This window comes from Phasianus colchicus, chromosome 1, assembly GCF_987193195.1.
Source record: "Phasianus colchicus chromosome 1, bPhaCol1.hap1.1, whole genome shotgun sequence".
Taxonomy (NCBI): Eukaryota; Metazoa; Chordata; class Aves; order Galliformes; family Phasianidae; genus Phasianus; species Phasianus colchicus.
In genome coordinates this window covers 121,504,399-121,520,529 of record NC_143436.1, presented here as the reverse complement: position 1 = coordinate 121,520,529, position 16,131 = coordinate 121,504,399, and the positions used below count along the sequence as shown (strand labels likewise).

The 16,131-nt window shown below is 39.0% G+C and overlaps 1 protein-coding gene across 6 annotated transcripts in view; it reads right to left on the bottom strand.

The window, feature by feature from the left end:
- SH3KBP1 (SH3 domain containing kinase binding protein 1) overlaps nucleotides 1-16,131 on the bottom strand; it is a 219,633-nt gene that overhangs the window by 97,713 nt on the left and 105,789 nt on the right. For all 6 annotated transcript variants that reach the window (XM_090124787.1, XM_031599336.2, XM_031599335.2 and 3 more), the window contains one exon: nucleotides 10,048-10,154. In XM_090124787.1, the coding sequence (XP_089980913.1) occupies nucleotides 10,048-10,154 (107 nt within the window). The remainder of the gene's footprint in view (nucleotides 1-10,047; nucleotides 10,155-16,131) is intronic.

Genomic DNA, 16,131 nt, shown 5'->3' with positions numbered 1-16,131 from the left:
GTACCATTTTTTAATTGAGCTGCTCATTTAGTAGACATTGTTTCATGTAAATGCATTTTTTTTGGAAGCTGTAAAATAAAAATACAGTTGAAAATCTTTCAAATTTCACTGATATACTTTATTAGAAACCGAGTGCTTAACCAAATTGTGCTTGTTATAGTTACCTTTACTTTGAAGTAATAAAACTAATATAAGTAACAAATGATAATGAAATGCTCAAAATAGATACTGTGGAAATGAACAGAGGAAAATACTGCTGGTAATTATATGGATGAGACATTCAGACACACAACAGGAAGTACTCAAAAGGGTATACATATGCTAGGATATTTAGCTTCTTGAAATCAACCTATTTCCATATATAAAGTACAAAAAGAGAAGATAACACAACAGCAGTTCAAGCCTTTGGACTAGCACAATAGTTTTACTTCAGACTGTGAATAGTTTTATTCTTCAAAATCATGTAACCAAAGAAAACAAAAGCAATTCAGTATGTCAACAGGACTCCAAGATTAAGCATTAACATTAAGATTTCCAAGAGGAAATGTTACCTCTTTGGGTTTTCTCTTCATGGTCAATATAATCATGTCCAACACCCCTCTTTAAAGAAAGGAACGTCAGAGGGCACATCAGCCTGATCTGTAGTGCCCTGAATTTAGTTTTTACAAGCCTGCAAGCACTCTTCCTTTCAAGAACTTGGCACCTATTCAGGATAGGGTAGTCAAAAAGAGCTGGAATGTTTTGGCCAAGTATCAGTGTATGCTTGTTGGAATATCTTGGGCTGATACAACTTTTGCTTCCACTTTGCTGTGTAATTAATAAGCCACAGTTGTTAAACAATTAAAATGTTCAGCTCTTTGGAATTGCTGACTTGAAGCATGTTTCCAATGAACTGTATTCGCTTGTTCCACAAGATTTTCCATAACCTTCAACTTCGCCCATTAGGGTTTAGCACTAATAATAGATGACATGGCTCACCCTGGGGGAAGCAAGGTGGAAGGCTTTGAGTCAGGGAAACTTTCAGGGGGAAGAACGTTTCCCTGGATATGAACTGAGTCCTTCTGTGCTATTAAAACTAAAATACTGCCCCAGGAATAAAAGCAATGCCAGAAGCAGGCGATAAGAAGGTTCAGAAGCTGAAGATCAACAAAACCTATTCTGCTTAGAGAGAAGCAGAACAAAAAAAGCAAAGAAACAATCCTCCCTTATTTCCTAAATTCTGAAGGAAGATCTTGAGCTTGAAGGACACAAGTAAAGCTACATTAAAAGAAAATTTATAGAAGATTTCCAAGCAGTGAAATAAATTTAACATATTCAAAGCCAATGGGAAAAGATATTTTGGAAACAAGATCTCAGTTGAACATGTGCAGCCACTTGATGGCTTGTTCTGAGACTGCTTTCAGGAAGCTGCCCAGTCCTTGGGGTTCTGCTACTGCACAGCGTGAATCTGTTCAACAACACTGGTGCAAAAGGGAAGAACTGAAAACTGCAGAAAATTTTTGTATGGTGGGATCCATTCAGTCTCTGAGTTCTTCATTTTACAACATCAAAACGTTCTATGGGTTTTGTTTTGCTGTTATTCTGTTTGATTGACTGTTTAACATAAATTTCTAAGTAAGAAACTCAGGGACAGAGAAACTGTCAGAATGTACAGAGTGACCCTATACAGAGCTACAGGTATTTGCACCCTTAGATCCACAGGAGCGCTGCCCACCACACAAACTTCATGAACAAGGAATAGTCATGCAAGTCCTTGCGAGCAATCTGTTGGGAGACGATCAGAAAAAAAACGCTTTACCACACAATGTCTCAGAAAAGCAATCAAGAGACTTGGAACTTCAGCCTTCACTCCCAGCTGCTTTCTTGTGGTTTTATACAGTTCTGAAATTGTTGCACAGACTGTCTCTTGTCACTATTAAAGAATTCCCCTTTCAACTCTGCAGCTGTCAAAATATGTTAACTGTTGGGACAGTCCAGCTCAATCCCCAGTATTCATCTTGTTCTTGGAAATGGGTCAAACTATTTTATGACATTTCAAAGAAAAAAACATTCACCAACCCTGTCCAAAAAGGAGCACCTGATCTGTAGAAATTGAGTCTGCATTTTTTATAATTTCAAATGAGTTTTTTAATACAATTTCATCATGTACTATATAGCAACGTTAATTAAAAGTCCATATATTACAGAACATCTCAGTTAAAGACTTATTTGTGAGTTTAACTTCATGCATTACACTTTGCCAAAAGGCTCCTTTCTCTGCAAGATGAGGCCAGGAGGTACTGCCATAAATAGCAGTACAATGACAGAAAAACTCCAAATGAAAGCAGTCTCAGCACTGCTGAATGACATTCCAAATGTCCTTACTTCAGTGCTACAGGTTAATTGTCTAGCATCCTTTAGAAATCTAAGGGTGAAAGACAACTGAAATTCAGCTATCTGCATTTAATGAGACAATTATTTAACAGTTGTATTTTGGCACAACTGTAATTAGTCATAACTAATCAAGTAGGAAAATGTGTAACAAATAAAAAGCTATCAATCACTCACTAAATGTGAACATAAACAATAAAGAAAATCATAGAAACAAAGCCTGACTTAGGATGGAGGGGATCTTGAAGATCATCTGACTCCAACCCCCTGCCATGGGCAGGGTTGCCAACCACCAGATGAGGCTGCCCAAGATCCTGCCCCTGAATGCCCCCAGGGATGGGGCACCCACATTCTCTCTGGGAAGCCTGTACAAGTTCCTCATCACCCTTTGAGTAAGAAATTTCTTCCTAATATCTAATGAAATCTACCCTGTTTCAGTTTAAAGTCACTCTCTCTTGTCCTGTCACTATCTATCTGTGCAAAAATTCAGTCCCTGTCCTGCTTGTAAGCTCCTTTCAAGTAATGGAAGACCACAAGTAGGTCTCCTTGGAGTCTTCTCTTCTCTAAGCTAAACAAGCCCAGCCAGCTCCCTCACCCTTTCTTCACATGATATGTTCTCCAGCTCTCTGATCTTTCTTGTGGCCCTCCTCTGGACCCACTCCAACAGCTCTACATCCTTCTTCTGTTGGGGGCCCCAGGCCTGGACACAGTACTCCTGGTCAGGCCTTACAAGAGCAGAGTAGAGAGGAACAATAACCTTTATTTCCCTGCTGCCACCCCTCTTCTGATGCAGCCCAGGGTACTATTGGCCTTTGGGCTGCAAGCACACACTACTAATTCACCATGCTCTTACTGCCGTGCCACCCTCTTACTGATGCAGCACACTTACTGATGCAGCATGTTCTGTTTGCAGCAGTCCTGGGAGCTGTGCTCCTGAGGGTCTGCTTCTGTAACTGCAGGGTATGATGCCACTGCTCCTGGCCCAGTCCCTGCCACATCAGAGCCACTGCCATGCAGAAGGCAATGATGCCCAGCAGCTCCCTGCCGACAGGAATTTGGTTGCCCTGCTGAGGCAATTCCTTGCTTCATGCAAGGATTTGAGCAGAATGTGACACACCAGAGCTGTCCACCTGCAGAGGAGGATTGTTAGGGATGGTTTTACTCCACCCCAATGCTTCTGCCATTAGTTTCAGATGTATTTTTTATTTAAATCTGTTCATTAATGTCTCAGGGGTATCAGTCTCCGTAGTAATGGGAAGCTCTAGTTTAACAACAAACATTTTTATCTACTGTCATGAATGTTTGATCTTATTATAATTAATTTCTATTTGCTAAAATAAATTAGAAGAAACTGTGAACATACAGCCTTCAAGGATATCTATCTGGTGACATTATAAACCCCAAAGCAAAATTCACTTTTTTTTTTTTTTTAGCAATTCAAATACTCTCAGAAAATAGTAAAAAGGATTGTCCAAGTCAATTTTTAAATGTATACAAATGGTAAGCCTAGATTCTCAAAACTTGCACTTAATTTTGCTTCAATCCACTGTAGAGCCCCAAACCATTTCTACCATATTGGGAACTTCCAATAGTACCTATCACTACCACAGACATAAAAGCCCTTTAAAAAAGTCTCTTATTTAACCTGTTGGCCCCAGGAAGAATGACCTGCAGCAGCTTTAGATGCTACTACACCTCAGGTGCTTCATAACTCCTTGAAACAAATTTGGAAGAAAGGAAGCCATCCTCATGGTTAGAATGCCACCAAGCACTATTAGTGTAACCCATCCTCACTGGCGGGCTGGGTAAACTTGGGCACTGATGGAACCAGCTAAGAAGAAGGCTTCCATTCCCTTCTGCCAGCCCTCTTTTGCAAGAAGTAACCTTCAAGAGGAAAAAGGTAGAAAGCTAGATCTGAAAACCTTACGCTGCTAGGGAATTTCAGCTCCAAAAACTGCATATGATAATAGCTAAGATTTCTCTCATTCCTTTTTTAACAAGTGTCTTAGCAGAACCCTTTTCTTTAAATATGAACCCAGATTAACACACCACAACAGGAAACAGATTTTCTTTGCAAGAGGGAAGCTCTAATGGGTTGTCAACTGTAAGTGACATTTTAAACACATCTTTTGCTAAATAACAGCATAAAGATACACAGACACACTATTTTGATCTAAACAGAATTTGTTTTAGTTTGCCAAAACTTGGTTAGGAATATAATTATTTCCAACTAAACCGAAATCCATAGCAATTTGAAAAGACTATGTCCATTTAAAAGCAATTAATTCAACTGATACCATTTTCTGAAGGAAACACTACAGCATGATTCGGGCCCTTGAAAAAACTCTTCAGACATTTTTGTAACTCAGGAAGCTTTTTTTTTTTTTTTTTTTTTTAAATGTCTCTCACATTACATAATGTATTTATCATTTGAAATAAGTAGCACTGACTGACAATTTAACAACATTGTGAATGGCATTTCAATGCAATGATCCTTTATACAGCATATCTATAAGCAGAAGGGTAAACAACGAAATGAGTATACTGGCTGGTGCAACTGTTTACATGAAAAAAGAAGTAAGAACAAGGTATTCAACATCAACTGTTCATTATGAACCACAAAGGAAAATAAATATCATATAATTATACATTCTGAGCTAATTACAATCTTTTCTCTAAATTCCTTTATTTTCCCTCTTCCACTTCTGGATTTAGTTCTACCTAAAAGAGCCAATGGCCAATGTCCTGAGTTCTATGAACGTTTCAGATGATGCCTAAAGCACCACCCAAAATCAAACCCCATGTCTGAGAGCGCTGTCCAGACGCTCCTTGAACTCCAGCACTCGGGGCCGTGCCCACAGCCCTGTGCATCGCGTTCCATGCCCACCGCCCTGTGGTGCAGCCCCTTTCCCTGAGCCCCAGCTGCCCTCCCCTGACACAGCTCCATGCCGTTCCCTCGGGCCCTGTCGCTGTCACACAGAGCAGAGCTCAGCGCTGCCCCTCCGCTCCCTGTGAGGAGCTGCAGCCGCCATCAGGCCTCCCCTCAGCTCCTCTGCTCTGCGCTGAGCAAACACAGGGGCCTCAGTTGCTCCTCACACGTGTATTTTCTTTAACCTCAGAATGAGCAAATTGTCAATGTTTTTTTTTCAATAGTAGCAACTCAAGGCACAGTTATCTGTTTAAGACTGCCAAGTCTGTAATGAGTAACCCAAAAAGCATGCCCTTAACTACAAGCACACACAGGGAGAGGAAAGTTTCACTTCCACGTTTCTACACCCTTCAATTGTAACACAAATATTTGCAGTCTGATCGGGTTTTAAAGAAATGTTATTTATAGCTAGGTTGTTCAAATTTCTAAGAATACTAGAGATGCACTTCATAAGAGAAATCTAGCATCTCACACAGATTATTTAACCATATGAATAATTATTTAGAAATAATTCTAGGTTGGATATGATGAAGTGGTTTTTATTCCACTACTTTACTCTTGAAAGACGTAGAATTAAAACTTTTAAATAGGGCAACTGAAGGAAGATACTTGTGAGGCCATGTGAGGTCAAACGCACTTTAAATTGCATAATGAAAACAGCTCATGTGCTACCAGAAAACTCATTATAACATCAGGTTTATATTATCTTCAGATACACTCTTAAGTATCTTACAGTCTTGAGACTCTACATTACAATCCTGCTCACAGACAGAATAAGGTTAGTTAGTGACACACAGTGCCTGGTTCCAGGTGTGCAGCTGGGTTCAAGGGAAAACAGTGAGCACCAAGCTTCACATTCAGATGTGCCAAATTACTCCCTCATAAGAAAATACTCAATGTCATGAAGACTGCAGTAGAATTTATATTCTTTTAGAACTGATTTCCAAAATGGCAGAAGTAGGAAGAACAAAACTAATTACATACCCTTGACAAGGAAATAAATATTGACTTATCAGCTGCTGAGTAACAGAAAAAAAAAATCCTACAAATAAACAGTGCAAGCTTAAACTCACCTGTTATCAGATGCTCGAACAGACTAAGCTTTCACATCTCTTTAAAGCTAAGTGAATTAAGACTAAATAAGCGTTGTGGTGCAGACCCCTGGGCATTCTGTGGTCTCAGAGTATGCATCCACTATGTTTTTGCCTTTGTGCAAGTGCAGTGAGCTGGGACGTTCAGGCACTCCCTGACCTTGTTCCCTGAATTTTAGACTGACCTGAAAGGCATCACGACTGTACAATCTGGGAGTACTGGAACTGTATGGTTGGGTGGAAGTTTCAGGGTTGTCTCACTTGGATTGCAGCCAGAATGGAAAGTTTTCTGACTCAATTACCTCACAGTCCTATAAATAATGGTCCTAAGCAAAGAGCCCTTTCAGCTCTCAGGATGGCAGCAGGCTGTGATCCTTGATCTTACCTGGGCTGGAACCATTATCTGGCATCTAGAGATTCATTGCTGACAGACATCAACGAAGCAGAGCCCTCTTTGGTGCACACCCTGATCATCCACTAAGAGCTGGCAAAAGGGAAGGGTGAGTAGTTCACTGGTGTGGGGGTATGTCCTGAAGTTTAGAAATTGAATTTAGAAACATCCTTCTAGTACTCTTTAGTAAGTCACATGTGAAATATGCCATTCTTGAGCCTTCAAATAAGTCATTGTATTTGATTGTAGGAAATCCCATTGGATCATTGTGTTAAATTGGCTGATTAGGTGCCACTGGGAATCACACAAATTGGTCTCCCGATTTACCACAAAATAAATAATAAATAATAATTCCTAAATTGCTGCTAAGCCAGAGTTGACTGAAAATCTGTACGTACAAATTGGCATTGTTGGCAGGATGGCAAAGAGTATCATTGATTACTTACAGAGGCATGGTATGAAACTGAACCCCAGCTTCCAAGAAGAATGAACCCGGAATGATTGGTATGATAGGAAAGAAGCAGAGAATCAGCTGGATGCTGCAAGTGGTTCTATAGAGATAGGGAGATATTTGCAGAATGCTAGGTTTCTGTCTAGATGTTATCAAAAATTAAAAGAAGCAAGACCAAAAAATGGAAATAGGAGATAGGAACACAATTGAGTCATCATTATCTTTAAAGTTTAACAGCTACAAGAACAGTCACAAAAAAAAAGGGAAGAACTGCAAGACCTGAAGTAAGACTGCACAGTGGTCAGAAGGCATTAGATCTGCCCGTTCAAGCAAGAGCTTATCAGTAAACTAGTAATAATAGCCTATATTTATATATGTGTGTGTGTGTGAATGCTACATATATATATATTTATAAATATATATATATATTTATTTCTACTTTGTCCTTAAGTACTACTGGAAAACTTTTTCATAAGTACAAGAGCAAAAATGTTAACACAACCAGAAGCTGTGAAGCTGAATGTGTGATTCTGATGGCAGAGTTAAAATTATTAGTGTAAACAGAGCAAGTGTTGTGTGTTAAACTGCTAAAATTAATTTCTGGCTCCCAGATGAGAAGCACATACAGGCTACTTGCTTTGCAACCATAAATTGTCAAGAAAAATATTTCTGGTTTAGACGTTTCAAACATGACCACAGTACCTGTTCCTTTGGTTAAAATACTGAACCCAACCCTGGTAAAAATAGTGACATATAGTGTGTACATTTTGCACAGTCCCTCTACTGCCTAATTCACAATTATTAATGCATCAACATTCAGTTTCTGTTGCAGCACAGGGTGGTTTTTCTAAAGTTATAGCAAATTTGGAAAAATAACACATTTTCTCTTTCATCCCCAACTGTTCATGCTGCACATGAAGAGATATATCAGAGAATCAAGAAGGATGGAGATTATTGATAGTGGGAAGTCCTGCTTGGATGGTCTCCTACAACAACGGAAGCACTAAACAGAATGCTGTATCTCATTGTGATTTTGCTGCTTTTGGCTATATTTTGTTTATTGTTAACTATTGCTTTACATATCAAGGTCTGGAGAATGGCTAGACAAGCTGTGCTGCTGAAAGGACTTCCTTAAGTGTTCTACATCCCCTACATTTTCAACTTATATAATTGGTCATGTAAAAATAAAGAAATAAGCATTGTCCATTTATAGGCGCAAAGACAAGAGGTGACCACACCATCACTCCGATGGAAAGAAAGACTGACTTTAGTCAAGGGGTGGCCTGTAGTGGTGCAGAACACCTCCCATCTCTGGATAAGCCTCAACAGTGTTTTTGCCTTTGTGTAAGTGCAATGAGCTGGGACACTCGGGCACTCCTTGATTACACCTGAAATTCCTGCTCCTTGTATCGCGGTCTGATCAGAGAGGAGCCAAGACCATACAATCTGGGAGTACAGGAACTGTATGGCTGGGAGAAATTTGCAAGATTGCCTCAGTTGGATTGTGGCCTGAAGGAAAAGTTTTCTGACTAACATCAATTATCTCGGAGTCCTATAAATAATGTTACTAATCAAAGAGCCTCTTGAGCAGCCTGTGATCCTTGGTCTGGCTGGTTTCAGGGTAGGCATTTTGAGATTCACTTTTCACTGACACCACTGAAAGAGAGCCCTCTCTGGGGTAGATCCCAATTGTCCACTGAGAGCTGGTAAATGGAAAGGGTGAGTAGGTCAGTGGGGGGAAGAAAGTCCTCAAATAAGTAGCTGAGTTGAAAAATGTCCTCTCCAACACTCTACAATAAGTTTCATGTGAACCTTGCCATTCTCAAATATTTAACTAAATCATTGTATTTGATTGTAGTGAAATACATTGGATTACTGTGTTAAATTGGCCGATAATTTAAGTGCTGATTAAGTGCTGCTAAGAATCATACAATCTAATCTTGTGATTTATTGTAAAAGTATTAATAAATCCTAAATTACTGCTAAACTAGAGTTGACGAAAAATCTATTCACGGCGAGTTTGAATCCAATCTACTTAAGGCCTTCATGTTAGCATTTTTTGGTTGTCGTGCTATTACTGAGGTCAGCAACATATTTCTAAAATCTCTAATGAAACAAAAAAGAGAGAATGAACAGCATTCCTTGATCCAGCAATAAAATTACCCCATGCACAGCAACTTTCTGAATCTCTGTCCAAGCATTCACAATTTGTTCCCAGTACCTTTTAGAGCTATTCATTCATTTTCCACATCCACTTTCACTCAAAGTACATCTTGATTCTCTAAAGAATACATATTGTTGTTATTACTTTTTAACCGATTGCAGAAAACTGCAATTGTTGAAATTTGCAGGCAAAGATGACAAAAGATGGATGTCATGGTTGAACTCCAGAGGGCTTCAAGTACGTTTCTAATAGATATTTAACTCAGTAAAGGTACTTTTTCTCAGTGGCTGGCTTATAAAACTGAGAAGAGCTTTTTCTGCGATCTTTCTGTTTGTCAAATGTAGAAACTTAATATCCCTGTGGGACAATGTTTGAGCTTTTTCCCTGCATTGAATTCAGAAGCAACAGCTGATTGAGTAAAATCAGCAGAATTGCTATAGCGAAAAAAAAAAACCTTACAAAATCCGTAAGCAAACAACCGCATCCCTTCACCCCAAATAATAAGCTGAAACAGACACATAAATGTTTCAAAGAAGAAAAACATCTGGTTTAAATTATGTCTTTAAAACATATCACAAGATCGTAAAAGCTTAACACACATAGGAATGCTAGAACTGCTTTTGTATATATATTTCTTTAAAATCTTCTTACCTCTCCCACAACTTCAATAATGTCACCAACTTTTAATTCCAGTTCATCCTCATTTTGAGGCAAATAACTGAAAGCCACCTGACATCTTCTTCGTCTGTTCCTCTCTCCTAGCGAAAATTAAGGAAATGAGAAAATCATGAGAAAATGAAAGGAAAATTTCATATCAAACACAAGCCATGCAAATTGATTCAAGATGAAAAATAATCATTATTATATGCAACATTATCAAAATAGCAAAATAATTTCAGCATTTGCAATACTTAAGTATATTAATCTAGAATTAATTTATCAAAAGATGGTGGAGGAAAGGTTTCTGAGATTATTTATTTCAACTATTTTTATAATCTGAATCAATTAATAATGCCTCATCTGAGTGAAAACAAATTGTGGTAACTTTTTTTTCCTTTCTGTGATATTACTGAACAGTTAAAATTTAACAAATAGATTATAATTCCTCAGTGACAAAATGAGCAAACTTTATCCAGAGGATCTTTTTAGGTGCATTTGCTAAAATTGAGATTCTTGGCTAATGCTCTATACAAATGGTGCAGGCAGCTCCAGAAACTGAATAGCTAGGGGAGAGGCTGCAAAACTTTGTGTGGCTTTTGTTCTTACAGAAACACTGGCTCAACAGATTGCTTCATCTTGTATCTTTAGTTTTCCATAATTCCCTCACAGGTATACCCATATCCAATGAACCTTTTTTTTTTTAAAAAAAAAAAAAAAACATATTTCTTTTTATACAGATATAAACATATGTATGCATGTATATGTATTTATATGCACACTTTTAAACTGCACATTCATGAATTAATATTGTCATAGAATCATAGAATTACTTGGACCGGAAGGGACCTCAAAGATCATCTAGTTCCAATTCCCCTGCTGTGAACAGGGTTGCCAACCATATTAAACTGCCCAGAAACCCATCAAGTCTGGCCTTGAACATCTCCATGAATGGGGCATCCACAACTTCTCTGGGCAGCTTGTGCCAGTGCCTCACCACCCTCTGAGTAAAGAATTCCAGATGTTTTCCACAAGGAAAGCTCATCCCAAAGCTTCCTTTCCCCCTGAAGAAGGGTTAGTGTGTTAAGGTAGGTCAATATTGATAGTCAACCAGCCACTGGAAACGACAGTATCTGCCAGATTTCTCTCCAGATTAGATGTCCAGGCTCCTGTGAGAAATTGGTATGCGCCTTTGGATGGAAGGCTGCAAACAGACTTAAATTCATACTCTGAATAAGTATTAAGACCCTTGATTTGACACTTATGCCATCACAGTTTGAAGACATAAGTGAAAAGATCGCTTTCATAATACTATTTGCCAAATCCACTGGCATATACTTAAGTTATAGTTGTATGACTTGTAGCAAAGTGGAGACATTCTGGAAAGAGTTCAACATACAATCATAAAGATATTTAAGGGACGGAAGCATCTTTTCTGTGAGGAGAAGCTGTGAGAGCTGGGACTCTTCAGCCTGGATAAGAGGAGACTCTATGGGACCTAATGAATGTATATAAATACTTCAAAGGAGGGTTCACAGAGGACGGATCCAGGCTTTTTTCAGTGATGCCCAGAGCAAGGACAGAGGCAACGGGCACAAACTGAACACAGGACGTTCCCTCTGAACACCAGGCAGCACTTCTGAGATGTACAAGTGATAAAGCACCAACACAGGCTGCCCAGGGGCTGTGCAGTCTCCTCTTTGGAGATCTCCAAGAGCCACCCTGCTGTGGGCCTGACACGTGGGCCTTTGACTAAGTGCACTACGACAGTAGTTTTCACAGCTTCTGAATTTCAGGATGAGTGGCAAGTTTTGAATAATAAAATTAAACACAGAATCATAGAATTCTTAGAAGGGACGTTTAAAAGTCATCTAGTCCAACTCCCAATAATAACAGCATAATGCAATATAACCCAACTTGCTCAAATTGGCTTTTTTTCTCCACCTACAGAACACTGATCATCCTTCACCGTCTAAACTAAAACGGACCTAAATCGACAACTTTACACAGCCACACTCAGAATAACGTAAATAAAATAAATACCTTCCATATCCAGTGCTTTTGTTAAGCAAAAGAAAGAAGGCAGCTACTTTTCCTGAAGATAACATTCCCACTTTGATTTCTAACATCAAGCAAGAACCGTTGCCTGATGTGACAGATGTCAGTTGGCATACTATTTAATAATCAATACTGTGTCACTCTTGGAGAATACTTTTGAGCTCGCTAAGAGCAAGAAATAAACAGTTCTGGAAGTTAATAACAGAACTGCACGAATCCTTCACCTTCCCAACCCATAATTTTTTTTTATTACTGCTACAGAGAATCTTGATAAAGTCTGCACTTATCCGTTAATCTCTTGCTGTCTCTCTGCTCTCCCATTCTTCCTGAATATTGCTTTAAAGAAATAGCTAAGTTGAAAGTAGCACACCACCAAGAGGCTTAAGTACCAACCATCTCCACTCTTTGGTCTAAAGCAAGACACAACACATCCAGTAGCGAATACCTTTGGGTTTAAGGAGAATTTGCTGTTGGGGACCGTGTGCCTGCTAACATTTGGGCACTGCAGCTATTGAACAGTGCAGGAAATGGATGAAGAATCTCTACAGCAAAGAGTCATCTGTTTTTATTTACACTAAAGCAAAACCAATAAAGGGATGAGTTTTCTAAGAAAACAGAGCTGATAGGAAAAGAGAGAAGACTGAAGAAACAGTGGAAATATAAAAAAATGTTAGTAAAGAAAAACTCCTTTTTTTGCAAATATACTATTCTCAGCCCAGCACCACAGATTTTCTGTGTGCTTTTTTCTTAACTAGCACAAAGTCTCCAAAGGCAGCATGCTGAGGAAGCACAAAGGGCCAACAGGGACAGCTAATAGGCAGCTTAGACTGAAAAACTGAAGTCTCAGTCTTCTCTTGGCGTTTTCCCTTCTGCTAATATTGCCACTTATTGCAGAGCACGTTACAGTTTAGTTTAAACTGTTAATCATCTAAGATCTAAATGATGCACTATAACTTTGAAGTGTAAGAAATGTGATAAACATAAATTGATTTTAAACCATATCGGGCAGTAAATCTGCAATGAAGATTGTAGATATTTTCTAGTCTTACTTGTGGTTTTTTTTCTGACTTTTAAATTAATGAAGATTTTTGCATCTTTCTCCATGTTAGAGAATAAACTGAGTTACTTGGTAGTGAAAAGTTATTGACTGGCGAGAAGGCAGGTAATAAATCTAGTACTTTAAAAATCAGGAAAGCTTGTTGCAAAGTCATCAAGGGCTTTTAGAAACTTTAAAAGAAACAATAGAAAAAAGTTCAGTAAACTTTTACTGGCGAAATTTAACAATTTGTAGCAAGTAACCTGCTGCAGGCAAACACCACACTGTGCTCTTCCTGCTGGTTGCAGTTCTAAACTTTTTAATTTCCTAACTGTAGCTCAACATCAAAAGTGTTTGGAAAGTTAAATGTCTAAGAGTTGCAGTTGGGAACTGTTTGGAACAAGCAGCCATACAGAAATAACATCTCTCTCCCTGTTGAAAAATGTCGGCTTTCATTTACACGGTTATAATAAACCTTGAAGAAAAAACATGCACATGCCTAATTTTTGCAGTCTGTTCTTAAAATACATTATGCAGCCACAGAAGAACTTGTTGCAAAGCATACTGCATCTGAAGCAAAGACACCAAGAGCTGACCACTGCAAAGCTGGTTGGGGTTTTGCTCCACTCCTTCTACAGCTGTGTTGAAGCCACTGAACCTGGCACTGTGTAGGGAGGATACCAAGGGAGGAAAAAAATGCACCTTGGATACACTGCAAAAGCTGCAGTGTGGTTGTCTACCTTGTTTGCAGCTGCTAATTGTCAGCTCCTGGTCACCCTACCTGTGGTTACTGTCCCTCTGTTCTGAGAAGTTATCAGCCTCTAATTATTCCCCAGAGAGTTTCACTCTGAGCAAAACCTGATAGCTTAGAAGTGTAAGCACTAGACTTAAAGTTGCTCTATTTTTCCTTTATTTTAAGATTCGCATAGCTGTACCTGAGGTGGATGTCTCAATCTGAGCCCATCACTGAGGAGCAGAGAGATCCTAATACCTCCAGAGGGCAGTTAGTGTCACTGTAAAACAGATGACTAAAACATATCAGATGAACTCTCCGGAGAGGCCTTTTTCTACTGGTGTGGTGAGATGAGGCCTCAGCTTGACCTTTAAAATGTCTAAAGCCAGGCCAAATGGAAAAAAGAACGAACACACATTTAAAAACTTTGAAGGAACAAATCTTTTCAAAGTGATGTTTGATCACGTTATAAAAACAGTGTGGTCGTCTCTAGTAGCAAGATACTGGGCCTTGATTCAAAAGAGCCTCCTCCAGTTGAGTGCATGCAGCAGTGGTTTCCAGAGAGCCTGCTGCTTACTGATGCCAATGCCTTTGTGCCTGTGCTATTAGTGTCAGTGAAAACCACATGGTGACTGTCACTAGCAGGTCCATCAACTGCACAAATCTCATTTATTCTATGATAAGAGAACAAGCTCAGCAACCTGTTCTGTGAAATTGCCACAAGAAGCAAAAAACTACAGGAAAAAAAAAAAAAAAAAAACAGAACACACCCATGGAGCAAATATCTGTATCTCTCCTTGACAAAACGTCAACCTAAATGGTTTATAGTCCTTCAAAACTAGGCCACAGAGTTTTGTAATTGGATCTGTTTTGAAAAGACACATATTGACACTGCTGCAGCTCAGACAATCCAACTGAATTGCTCCTGCATTTCCTTTTATTTTAAAGGTGTGTTGCTATGGAAATTGCATGGGTTATGCTGGGGACTGAGAGGCTCGAGTCAAGATTTGTTGTGTGTGGAGCCTAAAGATATTTCAGCCAAATCTAAATACTCCAAATAAAGTAAAGCACATCGCAGCCCCTGCAGGCCAATACACTCCTCTCTGCCCTGGGCTTGCTGAGCAGGCATGGGGGAACCATTGGGGGAAACATACCCAGTGAGCCATATGTAAAGCAGATGCAAGGTAATTGAACTCAGTACATCTGCGTGAGAAAGAAGCCCCTTTCTAGCAGGTCTATTGTGAGGAAAATGACAAGTTTGAGGAAAAGTTTCCTATCTTCTACTTCACATTCCCATGCGTGCAGCAGAATCTGCCGATCAGTTGCACTTCCCATCCTTCCAGCTTGAAGAGATAAATCTGCAGCTGAGGGGAACTGCTTCAGGGCACAGTGTCTTCTGGTGAGGCACGCAAGAGTGCAATATGACTCAGCCAGAAAACAGTTCTAAATTTAACGTGCAAGGAGACGAAAGGCTACTACTGTACAAGTAAGAGGCCATATATATGATGATGGCTATTTTGGACTGCCAGCCCAGATGGTTACTAGCATGTTTGTTTGTTTCTTTTCTTTTTTTTTTAATTATGAATCACCAAATTGTGTCTATTAAATGCAAATGTTAAGAGAAAGGTTGAGCTACAAGCTTACTTCTGGGCAAAATTCTTCTTAAAAGCACTACCCTGACTTTTGCTTTTGAAAAACAAACCTCACCTAATTAAGGGCAAACAGCTAGTTTAAAAATATATATATATATATTATTTTTGTAAAGCATATGGAAGATAGCATTGAAAGACTTCAAAATCCTGATCACACTCAATGTTAATGTTGACTTTGTCATTATCTTCCACAATACAAAGACTTCATCTTAAACCCACTCACAAGTAGAAGTAGTATTTAGATTTTAAAAGATTTTAAACCAGGTTTGCCAATTTCCAATTTCAGGAATTTTGGCAGTGTTTTTCTGACCTGGGATGTGATATGTCAATTCCAATTCCCTCATCACCCACATGCTGTTAGAATGCTTTTGGCCAGATGACAAAATATCCTGACTGCAGACTGTTCCCTGTCTAGCAAAAAACAGAAGTAAGCTGGGTAAGTGAACATTTTAACAGGGAAAAAATGTGTTTTGTTTTCTTTTGTTTGTTTGTTATTTGTGAAACTACACCAGAAAACTGCAAGGAGGGGCAATGTGAGGAAGAACATTTAAGGTGCTTCCAGTACTCCACGCAACATGTTATGTAAAACTGCTGTGCTT